Below are 15,390 nucleotides of genomic sequence, written 5' to 3'. Positions count from 1 at the left end.
AAAATAAAAATTCTAAAATCGAACTAGTTTTCAAGAATAATGTGCAGAATAACATAATTTAAAAAAACTCCTGATTAGTAATCAAGTACAATTTTTCAAAGGAGTTTCTGAAATTAATAGCCAATTTTTTACTCTCTATGCTAATATGGAAATCACCTAATTTAAAAAACAGACAATATTCCCTTGTTCAGTTTCTCTGACATCTTATTCTGTAACTTCCCATTGATTAACATTGCCTTTAATATTTAGAGTACATTATTTAACATTTTATAATTTGCATTGTCATAGTATTTTGAATTCTCTCATCTTGTATAGGAGCAGCCAAATCATCAACCAACTAATACATTAACCTATTTATCTAAAGCAAACTATTTTTTCTCATTTAAACTTTATCAATTAGGATGCTCCCAGCTATAAGCAACAGAAAATATAATTTGTTTAGTATTTCATATTAAAGGAAGTCCTGAAAAAAATAAAAAAAAAATAAAGGAAGTCCTGTGGTAGGACAGGACTTGGTTGTGTATTAAATTGTGTATTAAAGGACTTGTGTCCTTTATAGCTGTATTTTATATTTATTTTATATATAAATATATTTTAATTTATTTAATAATTATATATATATTTATATTTATTTATAGCTGTATTTATAATTGTGTATTAAAGGACTTGACTTCCTCTGATCACTACTTTGCCATCCCTGGTGTTGGCTTTTCTGAGGAAGAGGGGTTGGTGGAGTAATAAGGTGGCTGCAGCACTTCCAAACACTTAAAATTATGGGGAAGACTTGTTAAACCACAGATTGCTGAGTCCAACCACCCATAATTTCTGACTCAGTAGGTCTGAGTGGGTTCTGAGAATTTACATTGCTAATGAGTTCCCAAGTGATACTGATGCTGCTAGTAGTGGGGGCCATACTTTGAGAAACACTAATATAGACTAATGATCCTGGAGGGGAATGGATGTTTGAGGATCACTGGTAACAATCATTACAAGATGTACTTTATCGTTTGGAATATAACAGAGAGTTCCTTTTGCTCTCCTCATAGGGCCCGATGCCATTTCTAGTTTGTCAGCTTCTTGTTCAATAATCTAGAGAGGGACACTGTTCGCTTTGAATACTAATATTCCTATGATTGAGGTAGTAGTTTCTTAGAAAATAGTTATGCATTCAATTGTTTGAACTAGGGACTGCTTGGGCCAGTTCAAGCCTCTAATTTGCACTTCAACTTATTTGTTCCTGGCCTGTAGAAAGCTTTTTTTCTCTCTTTCCAAAATTCTCATTTTCTTAATCCTCCCAATATAGAATATTTGGCAATATTATTTTTATTTTTTGGGGGCAATATTATTTTTAATATCTTCTGAAATAGGGCTATATAAACATTGCCTTTTATAACCAAGGAGGTTCCCTGAAGGTGTATATATACACACACATAATATATGCATATATTATATATATATATAAAATGCTAATCTAATTTTCCATCTGATCGTTATTTGTAGTGATGGATTCTTTAACCTGAAGATTTAACAATTTGCTTGTGTTGCAAGAACTCCTTCCTGCCAATCTGTAATTCTCCTTCTCTATCATCTATCTTGCAAAACCATCTTGCCAAATTGCAATTCTCCTTTCTGTTAGCTATTTTGTAAACTTGTCTCTTTGCTGTGAGTTCCTGATTTTGTGTAGTACGCTCGATAGGAATAGGGTCTTTGTGCATGACTGTCCAGGGCTAAGCTTCTGAATCCTCATAAAACCTTGAGCAATTTCTGTGCCGTTGATCTCTCTCTTTAATTTATTATCATAATGGCATTTTTGTGCCCTTTTTCTCATTTATTCTCACAATGGAAAGCACAGTGGAGAGAGATGATTTCTGCAGGAGGCCTGAAAGGACTTGGGACAAGTTCAGGCAAAGATGAAAGCTTTGCAAAAAAATATGACTTCTAGAAAATGGTGGGCTAGAAAACTTTTAAGTGTGAAATGTACCATTTTGGTAGTCTTTGGTACTCCTCAAAGCTCTCTCAAACCCCAGTGTGCAACACAGTCAACAGAGATTGAAAATGTTTCTGATGTGAAATTGAGGAAGGATTTGAATGGGAGGAGGCTAAGCTATTACTGCAAACACAGCAAGGGGCCGGTATATATAATGTGGAATCTGTCTGATAGTTTCAACTAATTTACGACACCAACCTATCTGCAAAACTCCCAAAATTAGGAGAAGATGCGGCCAGTGGCAACTTAATGTAGTTGGCTATTCTTTTTTTTTTTTTAAACTTTTTAAAAAAATTTTTTTTATTTATTTATGATAGTCACAGAGAGAGAGAGAGAGGCAGAGACATAGGCAGAGGGAGAAGCAGGCTCCATGCACTGGGATCCCGACATGGGATTCAATCCCAGGTCTCCAGGATCACGCCCTGGGCCAAAGGCAGGCACTAAACCACTGCACCACCCAGGGATCCCTGTAGTTGGCTATTCTAAGGCCTGTTGCTTATACCTGGTCTCCAAGATGTGTTGTCTAAGCATTAAGAGTAGATTCCTGGATACCTAGGGTAATAACTGAAGACTGTGCAGGAAATTGTAGTGCTTTTGACTTTGCCAGGCATTGATATGCATGCCATCAAAACCCAAAGCAAAAGTTCAGTGAAATTTCCTTGTGCAAGGAAGCAGCCACCTCAACATCCTTATCTTTTAATTTCAAATGGTTACTTGGGTTCAAAATCTGGGTGTGAAATTTCATCTTCGTTGAGCAGTACTCAATACTTCTTACAATGATTAGGACTTATTCTTGTTCAGACCAAGTTATCCTAGTCAACCCCTTTGTGGTTCAGAGATTTAAGTTCAATTTTAAACCTTGGAAAATCCCTTAATTCTTTGCTTTACAGGACAGTAGAAGCTCATGTTTTAGTTTGATCATAGGTAGCAAGCAGAGAAGTCAAAGATGGGGATTATGTTTAAAAAATAAAAAGGTGGGATTATGTTTACTCATGCAACAATAAATATGTATTTATGATGACCATTTTCCAGATTACTCATTTATTCAATAGGTCCTTATTAGATATATACTACAGACAAATGTTTTTGGGCCAGACATGCGTTATGCATTTAGAAACCAGACAGAATATCTTCTAAAAAGGTACATTTTATCTCAAGATAAATCTTGGGGGTATATGTAATATTAATATGGGATATTGCATGTCTATATTCTGTGGGAAAAATGAAGTCCAGAGATGACTTCTGGATATGGGACTCATACTCACTTTGTTCTTCCTTTTTCTTATCCTCACCTGTGCCCCCAATTACCCTCACCTCCAATCCAGAAGATTGGTAGTACATACCAAAGATCACAATTATCACCAAAACCTCAGAATTTGTGAATGGGGAAACTGAGTCATATATAGATTTTTTTTTTTTTAAGATTTTATTTATTTATTCATGAGGGACACAGAGAGAGAGGCGGAGACACAGGCAGAGGGAGAAGCAGGCTCCATGCAGGGAGCCCGATGTGGAACTCGATCCCGGGACTCCAAGATCACCTCCTGAGCTGAACGAAGGCAGATGCTTAACCGCTGAGCCACCCGGGCATCCCAGATTTTTTTTTAATTAAAAAAACACACTTTAAATTCTCTAGTTTCTTTTTCTCAGTTTCAGCAAGCATTTCATATTTAGAATGTTAGCAAGTGTAGAAGCTATGCAATTTTGTGGGCTGATAAAATATTTGTAAACTACTTGGGTATCTCTGTGCTAGTAAAGCCAACCAAACACATGTAGCTCATTTTTGAGCTCATTTGATTTTTATTCTTGCTTCTTATTTTTACTCTTCCAGCACTGCTAAGATATAGAACCAAGCAGATGTACAGTAATTCTGGCAGGTGATTATTAGACACTTATTCCCTAAGACTCTTCTCACAGTAAGGCTGTATTTCCCCAGACTTGACCCTTAGCATGTCCTTTCTCCCACAGAAAGAAAAATACTTCTGCTGTTGCTCTGTTTGAGTAGGTTAGCTTGTAACAATAAAGCATTACATCTTTATATGCTTTTAACATATCTACCTTAAAAAAATGACTTTTTTTTTCTAGCACTAGGTGAAATTTCTTAACTATTAACCTTTGGTACTTAAAACAAGGTTAAAATAGCCTTTAAAATAAAACATTGAGGAAAGATTTTAAAATAACATTTCCCAGGTTAATTTTTTAAATCCTAAAGGCCACATATTTCTTTATCATCCAGGTTTATAAACATGTCAGCTATTGGGCAGCCCCGGTGGCCCAGAGGTTTAGTGCCACCTTTGGTCCAGAGCATGATCCTGGAGTCCTGGGATCGAGTCCCGCATCGGGCTTCCTCCGTGGAGCCTGCTTCTCCCTCTGCCTGTGTCTCTGCCTCTCTCTCTCTCTCTCTCTCCCCCTCTGTGTCTCTCATGAATAATTAAATAAAATCTTAAAAAAAAAATGTCAGCTATCACATTTTATATTAAAAACAAGATGCCTGGGGATCCCTGGGTGGCGCAGCGGTTTGGCGCCTGCCTTTGGCCCAGGGCGCTATCCTGGAGACCCGGGATCGAATCCCACATCGGGCTCCCGGTGCATGGAGCATGCTTCTCCCTCTGCCTGTGTCTCTGCGCCTCTCTCTCTCTCTCTGTGACTATCATAAATAAATAAAAATTAAAAATTAAAAAAAAAAACAAAAAACAAGATGCCTTACATACTTTGTGTAACAAGGTGCAGTATAAATAGAACACTATGGCAGTCCTTCCTCAATCTTCCCTATTTGTAGTATTTCCCCCAAGCAGGGAGGCCTGACAAATTCCCCTTTATTGCTCATATGTATCAGACACATTTAATTAATTTTGCAGGTTAAATATTCAGAACCAAATGAGTGGGTTTTTAGAACGATTCATGAAAAAGAAAACAGAAGGAACTTGAACATAATACATTTCATTGCCATTAATCTCATTCTAGGTAGCTAATAGTCCATGCTTTCACTTGTTTGAACTTATACTTTTATAGTGCCTATAAAATACAACCTGTCTTTATTTTATCAGATCCTCACAATCTTTTGAGAGAAAGGATACTTATCTATGCTTACATCTGTATCTGAAATATATGTACATTATGTATAGGTGAATGTATATACACATATGTATGTATATGTACATAAGGCAGTGTACATATATTTTAGGCCCCTTCCCCCAAGATGAGGAGGTGGAGATTGCCACACAAAAGTCTCATGGCAGGTTAGCTGATTAGATGACAAAACAGAGAAAGACGACGATTTCTTTTTTCTTTCTTTTTTGAGGACAAGGATTTCTGAAGCTCACAGTTCAAGCACTCCCCACTGCTCTGGCTTGAATAGTGTTAATAAATGCTATCTTTCACTTACATAGGAAGTCAAAGTCGGTGCTACTGATGTTGGCTAGCTTGGGTGGAAGAGGTGTTCAGACACAGAACAGAGGATCACTCTGTGGAGATGTGTTGATGAGGGTGAAGGATCAGAGGAGTGGTTGAACCAGCAGCTATCCTTTAAGGCTTTTGCTGCTCCCAAGCCCAGGAATTTGTGAGACGACCGATGGTGGATTAGGAATGCAGGCAGTATGTAATAATTCTTCTGGACAAAGCTGGTTTTATCCAGTTTCTTTTTTGCCTTGGTAATAGGAACAATGGCTTTCATAATTTAGGCAGGCAAAAAGTAAAATTCCAGTGTAAGCCACTTTAGGTGTAAACCATGGGGTGAGATATATCTTTGGGAGAGGGGGGTGGAGTTAATTATGAATTCAGTGTTAATGCTGGGGCATTGCAGTGCACAACAGATAATTCTGAAGTTACCTCAGATAAAATCTCTCAGCTAATTAAAGCAACCCAGTATCAGATTCTGTACAGGGAAATTACTCTCTATTTTATAAGATCATAGGTTAGTCTCAAATAATGTCTACATTTGCATCTTCTACTTTAGATGCTTATGTTTTTAATAGGATGCTGTGGCGTCAAGGTCCAAAAGGATAGTAACTAATAGTCATTAAAGATTAATCACAACACTGAGCAAGAAATAGCACGTTCATTGCATTACAAATGGTGCTTATAACACCACTGGGTAGGCAAAAATGTCTAAGCATGTAAGCCAGAAGCGTCATGGATAGTAACTCGGGACATTAGAAACTAGTTTTATATTTATGGTTTGGGAATTTTAAAGTGACTTCGTCGAATAAAACCTTAACGTTTCTTCGTTGAGAAGTGCATCTAGAAAGCTGTCCAGAACTTTTGACCCTAGACTAATTCCCCCATATTTGGGATTAAATGGGCAACACAGGTAACTCGGTTCGGTTGTTTATTTTGACATCGAGGGATCCCTGGGTGGCGCAGCGGTTTAGCGCCTGCCTTCGGCCCAGGGCGCGATCCTGGAGACCCGGGATCGAATCCCACGTCGGGCTCCTGGTGCATGGAGCCTGCTTCTCCCTCTGCCTGTGTCTCTGCCTCTCTCTCTCTCACTGTGTGCCTATCATGAAAAAAAAAAAAAAAGAAATAACCACTATTTTGACATCGAACATGTGGTCAGAGAACATGTTACAGGATCTGAGATAAGGGGCAAGTTTTTTTGTTCTTGTTGCTGTTGTTTTTTTTAATGAGAAAAAGTGTGAATGGAGAAAAATACCTCTAGCACACAAGGGAGGACTTCTGCCGTCGGGTTCTTGGTGGCGGAAGCGGTCGAGCTCAGCAGGTGTAGCCCTGCCCTCTAGCGGATCTGGGTGTGAGAGGACTTCGTTTCAGTCTGTTTCTGGTTTACCAAGGCTTATTTATTAACATCAACTGTCCATAAAAAAAAAAAAAAAAAAAAAAAAAACTTATGGCGGGAGGAGAGGGGGGTTGTCTGGGTTAAGATGCTGAGCAAGTGAAAGATTCAAGCGGCAAAAGACACAGCCAGTGGCCGAAGGTGATGCACCTTCTCCGGCTTCCACGTGTGGACGCTCAGTTCGCTGCTAGGTGTTCCAACCTTTCGGGTTCCACACACCTGAAAAGGCGGAGTCCCTCCCCCGAGCTCTGCAGCCGATGCTCGCCGTCTCCGCACACACGGGCCCTGGAGGAGACCGATCCCTTGGCCGCGCACAACTTCGGGAAGTCGCCCCGCCACGACCTGCGCCCGCGGTCGGAGCCAAGCGGCCGCCCCGGGGGCCTGCGAGGGCGGGTGGCAAGTCCCACGGAGGACCGCAGTCTCTCTGCGTTCGCCCCTTCCCTCGGAGGTCCTCGCGTCGCCCGCCGAGATTGTGACGGCCATCCCGACGTGGGGAGGAGTCGGGACACCTGCGGGGCGCGGAGCACGCGCGGGCCCGCCCGCTTGGCCCGGCCCCGCGGCGGCCTCTCGACGATGCGTGGCCGGGGCTGGGAAGCGGCCGGGCCTCCGCCCCTCGCGCCCAGTGGGTGCGTGGAAACGGGCGGGCACCGGGGGTCGGCGAGGAGCCTCCACAGGGCGGGGAGGGCCGGGGAGGGCCGGGGAGGGCCTCGCGCCCGGCGCGCCCTCCCGCGGGACTGCTCCGCACCCGCAACCAACCACGCTTTCGCGGCGGGCGGCGCGGCCCGAGCTCCACTTCCGCCGTCGGCGCCCGTGCGTGACAGTGCGCGTGCGCGCGCTCCTCTCGCGGCGGAAGTAGTAGCGACAAAGCTCGGTCCGCGGCGGGCCCGGGAGTGCGGAGCGTGCTGGGGCGGGGGGCGGCGGGCGGCGGGGAGGGGCCGAGCGCAGGAGGCGGAGGCGGGCGCAGAGCCGCGCGGCCGCGCCGGAGCGGCCGGGCCGACCGTGACGGGTCCCCTCGCCTCCTCTCCTTTCCCCTCCCCGACCGCCCTCAGTGCGCTCCCTCCTCACGCCGGGAGCGGGCTCCCGCTTGGCGCCGCCGCTCGGCGGGCCACTCCTTTTCGCCCCGAGCGTGCGGGGCGCTCCCGCGAGCCTCGCGGGTGAGTCCCCCCATCCCCGCCCCCCGTCCCCGCAGCCCGGAGGACCGGGTTCTGGGGCTTTGGGAGGGCACCAGTGTAACCTCGTGCCCCTCATTTCCAGAAACTTCCAGGTCCTGAGGGAGGGAGCGTCCGGGGGATACCCCGGCCCGCGGGTGTCTCTAGGGCGCCGCCCCGCCGGCTGGAGCTGGGGGCGTCGCGGGGGGCTGAGGCGGGGGGGGGGGGCGGGGCGGGGGCTCCCTCCTCTGCGCGTCTCCCGTCAGCGCCGCTTCTCCCGGTTTCTCTTGCAGATGCTGCTGCTAGGGGTGGTGGGAGCAGCCGTGGGACGTGTGGCCGGGAGAGGGGGTGACAGCCTGGGATTCCGGGGGCTTCTCTTCCTTGTCCTCCTCTCCTCTCTATTCCCAGTGTGGCCGCGGCTGACACTAAAGACTTTGTAGCCATCAACCCAAGTGCAGTTTCGATGGAAAATGAAGGTAAAGGCCCCTGGCAGACGGATTGCAACGCGGAGTTGAGGGTGTGGTGGTTTGCTTTTAAGTTGCCTTTCTTTTTTTCCACCTTTTTATTTTCCTGATTTTTTTTTTTTTTTCCCCATTTGTGAAGTATCCAAGGAATTGCTTTCTTGGGATACTAGCATTTATTTTGGTAACATAGGGCATTTCGGAAATTAAGGCGCTATGGGCTGACTGAGCTTTATTCTGCTTTCCTGAGAGAGCTGCTGTCTTTCGGGAATGGAAGGGAAGTTTTCATTTCTGATAGCATCTGTGCTTGTTTTAAATAGCTATTTGAAAGGAATCACTCGAGGGGAAATGGAAAGGGAGAGGGAAGGGGATGCACTGCCTCTCTGTATATTTGCATATCAAGCCTTGATAATGTTATGTGACTGGATTAGTTTATAAGAAACGAGACAGTTTTTAGTTCATGGAGATTTGTTTTTCACTTCATAAAAAAAATAACTTTGTTTATTTTTTTTTTATTGGTGTTCAATTTACTAACATACAGAATAACACCCAGTGCCCGTCACCCATTCACTCCCACCCCCCGCCCTCCTCCCCTTCTACCACCCCTAGTTCGTTTCCCAGAGTTAGCAGTCTTTACGTTCTGTCTCCCTTTCTGATATTTCCCACACATTTCTTCTCCCTTCCCTTATATTCCCTTTCACTATTATTTATATTCCCCAAATGAATGAGAACATATAATGTTTGTCCTTCTCCGACTGACTTACTTCACTCAGCATAATACCCTCCAGTTCCATCCACGTTGAAGCAAATGGTGGGTATTTGTCAAAAAAATAACTTTGAATTTAACAGAATGTTAACGAGGAGATTTCCTCTCTTAAAGTTCCTCCCTCCCTATTTGAGAACATCATTTAGGAGGTTGACAGTGGAACTTGTTTGTCCACTGTGCACTTTGGACCACTAGATCATCATTCACATGTTACTTGATTTCTTTGGTCGCATTAAAGTATTTAATGCCTTTTCACTAGACAGCACTGGTGATTTTCCAAAAGCGTCGAATAACTCTGAATATTATTTTCTCTCCTGAAACAACCACACTTATTCATTCCCGGGACTGACTTCTGACTTGTGTGTGATAATCTTTCTCTTTTCTTTCCCCACCCTGGTCTGCAAGATGCTATGAAAGATACTTACACAAATTACAGTTTGTCTTCTTGTGTCTTTTGGTTTTTAAAATCTGAACTGGCACAAAGGAGAGGCAGTGGGGTTTGCTGGTTGCTTTCTCACTTGTTTTTCCCATTTTAAGAACGTAAGCTCAGTTGCCCTAGGTAGGACTGGTAATTTTCGCATAGATATTTCTTATATGCATGATCTGTTTTGCTGCCTGAGACCCTGGGATATGTGGGAAATACGAGCGGCACGATTATATTGCTCAGTTTTACTCTTCATGAATAATTGGTGGAAGACATTTTCTGAAATATTGAAGTATATAACTGCAGAGGAGTTATGCCAACCTAGTAGGGTCATTAGAAAGAGCATTTGAAAGCAGTGATGTTTTTGTTTGATGGAATGGAGAAATCACTTTTCTGAGGCTTTCTCTTTGTCTTGATTTACAGATTTCAGAAAGGCAAATCCTTTCTTCACAAGAGACAAAGAGTATTAAATGCACTTGTATACCTGTTTCTTGGTAGTTGTATCTTAAATAACATCTATGCCTTCTGCTTTCAGAGTGTTACCAGGTTTAAGAGAGTAGTCTAAAGTAGGTGTATTCTTAGGTGTTGCTTTTGTTTCTTGATCTCTTAGGAAAAGGGGCATGACTAATAAAGCCGACTCTCATATTGTCTATTGACGTGAGAGGGAGTGGTGGTGAGATGGAAGCATGCTGCATGCTTGTGTCTGATTGAGTCTTTATTATTTGACTTCATAGTAAAAGATTATACTTAAAAACTTGCCGGGGTTTTCTGCCTTGTGATAATCAAGAGGCCTTTTTTGTCAATTTCTCATTACCATTAATTACATGTTTTCCTGTCTCACGTAAACATTTTTAAGAAAAATTTGTATATAACCTAGAATTATCAATGGCCTATTTTGAAATACATAGAATATTACTGCTTTCCTTTTATAGTTAGTATCTTCCTTTGACATGTGAATCAACATCTTGGGAGTGTGGGAAAAAAATGGATTCAAACCATGCCTTAACCACTGAAAGTTGTGTGACTTTAAACAAATTACAGTACACCCTTGAATAATGTGGGAATTAGGGGGGCCACCGCCCCCAGTTGAAAATGTACTATAATTTTTGGCTCCCCCAGAACCTAACTACTAATACCTTACTATTGACTGGAAGCCATATAATTGATAATAAATGGATTAACACATATTTTGTATATGTATTGTATACTCTATTCTTATAAAAAAATTAAGTTAAAAGAAAATGGTAAGAAAATTATAAAGAAGGTGAAACACATTTATTGTACTGTGGGAACTCTTCATGTAAGTGAGCCTGCACAGTTCAAACCTGTGTTCAAGGGTTAACTGTATTTCACCTTTCTTAGCTTCTGTTTCCTCATCTGTAAATTGAGATTGATAATACTTAGTTACATAGTTAAGAAGTTAGAAACTTCTTTTTGAGAGAGAGGAAAGAATTTAAGAGCATGCACTGTGGAGCCTGGCAATCCAATTTGAATGCCGGATCCCCACTTAGCATAATTTGGCTTTTTGCGCTTCAATTTCTTCGTCTAAATAAAATAAGGGTATGTGATAGAACCTGCCATATGAGATTGTTAAAAACATTTAGAACAGTATCTGGCACATAGTAAGTGCTCAATAAATGATTATTATAAATAGCCTTACCTGGCGTTTGCACGCTATTATGCCATGTTACATTAATGTTATGGTAGCTGAATATTGAAAGGAGGAACAGTAGTGGTGAAAATCCTCTGTATGAAGTTGCTGTTTTTAGGGAATTGGTGAGTTACGTACATAATTTTCTGTACTGTTATGGCTTTAGTTCTATAGAGAAGGTTGGGGCTCCAACAAGAAACCTGGGGCCAGTGTGGAAGGAGACAGGTTTGGATTTAAATCCTAACAGGTAGCTTTTTTCTCTCCTTAAAAAACCTGATGAGTTACTGTGCTTCTAAGTCTTCCCATCTGTAAATACGATAATGCCCTTTGGAGGTTTGATGTGAGGAATTAATGAAGCCTGGTGTGTGAAGTGCCCAGAATGATGGTTGACACATGGTTAGCATGCATGAGTGATTGAGTGATTGCTACTGTTCCCCAGAAAGAGGCTTCTCTAGTAGGTATATAGATAAATTACATCTCTAGGTATGTACAGGATAGAATTGATAGTGGCTCCCAGGGGCAATTAGCACGAAGGTTCTTAGGTAGTGTGCCATGTGTACAATGGTTCTTGGAGAGAATGACTTTATCCTTGTGTTTCCTTTCAGCAATGGTGGTAATTTTCTTTAGAACTTAAGTTTCAATTCTTCTGGACCTTTCTCCCATGTCTCACTTAAACCACATCAGCAAAGCCTACCTGGTTTTTAGCCAGTCTCCAGATTGCTTTGTGAACATTTCCTGCCAGTCACAGGAAGTATTTGAAGTGTTAATTTCCTGGAATTTCAGGGATTGGTCCTAGGCATCCCTTTGTGGGACTCATTTTGCATGTTTGGAACTCCTTTTTGGATGTTTATTTTGAATTTAAATAGATACCACCTAGGAACCGGAGATGTACAAGTGAATGGCTCTTTTCCTGATTTTTAAAAAATTATTTTTGCTTAAAGGGATGGCTTATAAGCTGGAGAATTTTGCACATAATTTCTTCTTTCCAGTAATGGGTTGTTTCCTTTGGAGTAAATTTGGCTTTTCTCATAGAAAAATATGAATTTAATGTACCTGAAACTAATAAAGCTTTAAATATTTCTTTGACTAGTGGATAGAAATGTAATAGTCTTCAAGATTTCAGGACATGTTTAATTTATACTTCCAGGCAGGGCTAATTTGTCTAGAATAAATAACCTTGATCTCTTTGGGTTGCATTTGGGAATTATAGTATGTTTATTTATGTTTTACTTTATTTATTTATTTATTCAAAAATATCATTTATTTATTCATGAGAGACACAGGGAGAGAGAGAGGCAGAGACATAGGCAGAGGGAGAAGCAGGCTCCATGTGGGGAGGCTGATGTGGAACTCCATCCTGGGACTCCAGGATCACGCCCGGGGCCAAAGGCAGACGCCCAACCGCTGAGCAACCCAGGCATCCCTATGCTTTACTTTAAAAATAGTTTCTTGGTCAAATTATTAATCATCTAAGAATGTCTCAAAAGATTGTGTGTTAGGATAAGGATAGTTGGAGGAACTGTAAATAAAATGGAAAACCACCTTAATTACCTTCTTTTAACTAGAAACCAGGTTATAAAAGTATTTTATATCTTTAGATGTGGAAAACATTTTGTTTCCGCTTTTGTCAATAAAGTAATATTCTTAGTATTTCTAGAAAAGAGTTGAAATTGAAAGAGATTATGTATATAACAGCATCTTATAAAATGTAGTAACTTAACCTAGAGGAAGGATGCTGCAGAGATTATTTGTAAGCATTAGCTTTCTACAGTTAATCCTCAATTTAACTTGATTTGTCTTAATGTTTTTATCATTCATTTAACGTCAGTGGAATTAAACTGTCAACTGAAGCAGTGTCAATCACAATATTCTCTTAGGAATACACCCCTTGGAGCTCAAGGCTGATTTTTGGGGGGGCGGGGGGGAATCTTGGTTAACCATAATATGTTTAACAAGGTTATGTTTTGTTTTAAATCTGGAAAAGAATTCCATAGCTTGATGGTAAAGCTAGCTGGTGTGAATTTTAAATTACATAATTGCTACATGTAGCATCTAAACAACTCTTAAGGATCAGTTCAATAGGTCCTCCAATATTTACTTTGTTAGAAATTCTTTTTATAGTGATTTCAGGCTTTAGTTGTGACAAGATTGTCTTTATGATTTTCATAAGGACAAATGTTGGTAAAAGGCAGTAAAGTAAAAACTGGTCAGGCTCTATATTAATGCCATAATGTTGTATAGGAAAAGTATTTCTCTGAAAAAGAAATGTCAGGCTAAATTGATGCATTTCCTTTAGACTTTTTATGGCCTGTATTTATATGCATTTGTTAATTATAAATCTTCCATTTTCAGGGCTTTAACTTACTATTGACAAAGGCATATATCTTGGAATTACAAGGAAATTACTCAAATTATGTGGAATGAAATTAGTTTAGGCTAAGCTTATTGGATACATTAGAAAAAATTTGAGTGAAATGTTACAAGGGTATGTATCATATCATAGGTTATAGCCAGAAAGAAAGTAATAGTGTGGGTCAAAAGCATCAACTTAAGATGGCTGTAACAGGACATCTAATTCAACTTCAATCCCTGCTTTTTTCTTTCTGCTTCAGATAATAGAGAATGTGTGATTGGAATTATTTAATATACCTGTTAATTATAGTTGCTTAATTAGGGCTTTTTGGCTTGACTTTTGATCTTTTCATAAAGGTACTGTCCTGAACAGGATATGCATGTCTTTATCCCTTCTGAAAACACGGAAACATCATTGTAGAAATTTTTTTTTTAAATTTATTTTTTATTGGTGTTCAATTTACTAACATACAGAATAACCCCCAGTGCCCGTCACCCATTCACTCCCACCCCCCGCCCTCCTCCCCTTCTACCACCCCTAGTTCGTTTCCCAGAGTTAGCAGTCTTTTCATTGTAGAAATTGTTTTCACTTATTTATTTACTTAAAGAACCCCACAAAATGAGAATAGCAGTAGGATCCTGACACTAAATATATTGGCTACTTCATAGGAAAACTCAGAAATGATAACAGAAGCAGAAATATTTAGAATGTCACGTGTCATAATTTCCTTGAATATTAACTATGAAGTGTTAATTAAAACCTTTGATTAGGTTGTGAATTTCAGATTTTGGGTTTAAAATTATCTTGATTGTGGGATCTTAAAAAGGATAAAGCATTTCCTAGGGATCATTGATAAAATAAAATTCTGTTCCCTGCCTGAGGGACAGATAAGCTTTAAAACAGGTCCTAAATTTCCTCTTATCTTAAATCAGAGCCTTTCATTTGCAGTATAAATAAATTAGCCTCTTGGTGCTATATATTCATATATGTTGTGAACATATTTTTATGTGCTTTTGCAGTTATTTTGCTAGCTTTTCTTCGACCATCTCTTATAGACTTTCCATGGTGGAATGTTTGCTTTGCCTTCTTTCATCTGGGTTTATATATTGGGAGAGGCAGAAAGGTTAATTGGATCAGACTTTCTTTGGGAATCTCCTCTCTCTTCTTTTTTCTGTTCAGTGTCAATTGTACATTCCCTAAGAGCAGGCAAAAGCCATTCATGGCACAAGTGCCAGAAATAGCATGCAAGCCACTTTTTAAGGCATGCAAACTAATCTCTACTATGTCCTTTTCTTAATGCTTGTCGGGGTTGCTATTTACTGAGAGTTGACATCAGATTGTGAAAGTGTCAGTGATCAGAGGTGCCTGGATGGCTCAGTCATTTAAGAATCTGACTCTTGATTTTGACTCAGGTCATGATCTCAGGTCTTGAGATTGAGCCCTGCATGGGGCTCCATGCTGGGTGAGGAACCTGCTTGGGATTCTCTCCTCTGCCCCTTTCACGCACCCACGTGCTTTCTTTCTCTTTCTCAAAAAAAAAGGAGTGTCAGTGATCAGATGGGGAAGTCCCAATTTCTGTTCCCACTCCAGAGGTAGAGAATGTGTTCTTTGTTGGCCACTGTTTCAGGTCTGTCAGCCTCCTACTCTAGACATTGGCATTCAGTTATGATATCCTGATGTATACCCCTCATTACTTTGAGGGACCAATAGAGATTAGTTCTTTCTGATTTTTTTCTGTTCTAGAAAAATGAGGGGAGATGGCTTGTGTCTATATTAGAAGGATGGGAATGGAGAGTGGGGATGGATGAGAG

The 15,390-nt window shown here is 41.0% G+C and overlaps 2 protein-coding genes across 6 annotated transcripts in view; one reads left to right on the top strand and one right to left on the bottom strand.

The window, feature by feature from the left end:
- LOC144294247 (uncharacterized) overlaps positions 1-7,944 on the bottom strand; it is a 62,253-nt gene extending 54,309 nt beyond the window's left edge. The window contains exons 1-3 of the mRNA XM_077866063.1: positions 7,861-7,944; positions 6,996-7,800; positions 6,639-6,728 (exon numbers count right to left, since the gene is read on the bottom strand). Of these exons, the coding sequence (XP_077722189.1) occupies positions 6,639-6,728; positions 6,996-7,800; positions 7,861-7,944 (979 nt within the window). The remainder of the gene's footprint in view (positions 1-6,638; positions 6,729-6,995; positions 7,801-7,860) is intronic.
- Positions 7,387-15,390, top strand: part of ATP2C1 (ATPase secretory pathway Ca2+ transporting 1) — a 138,272-nt gene continuing 130,268 nt past the window's right edge. For 3 of the 5 annotated variants that reach the window (XM_077865199.1, XM_077865200.1, XM_077865197.1), the window contains exons 1-2: positions 7,790-7,930; positions 8,218-8,400. In XM_077865199.1, the coding sequence (XP_077721325.1) occupies positions 8,395-8,400 (6 nt within the window). In that variant the 5' untranslated portion in view covers positions 7,790-7,930; positions 8,218-8,394. Of the gene's footprint in view, positions 7,403-7,741; positions 7,931-8,217; positions 8,401-15,390 lie in introns of those variants that run through there. The other 2 variants (XM_077865198.1, XM_077865202.1) reach the window with 2 other exon arrangements.

Source organism: Canis aureus, chromosome 22, assembly GCF_053574225.1.
Source record: "Canis aureus isolate CA01 chromosome 22, VMU_Caureus_v.1.0, whole genome shotgun sequence".
Classification (NCBI taxonomy): domain Eukaryota; kingdom Metazoa; phylum Chordata; class Mammalia; order Carnivora; family Canidae; genus Canis; species Canis aureus.
This window is presented reverse-complemented; position numbering and strand designations above follow the sequence as displayed.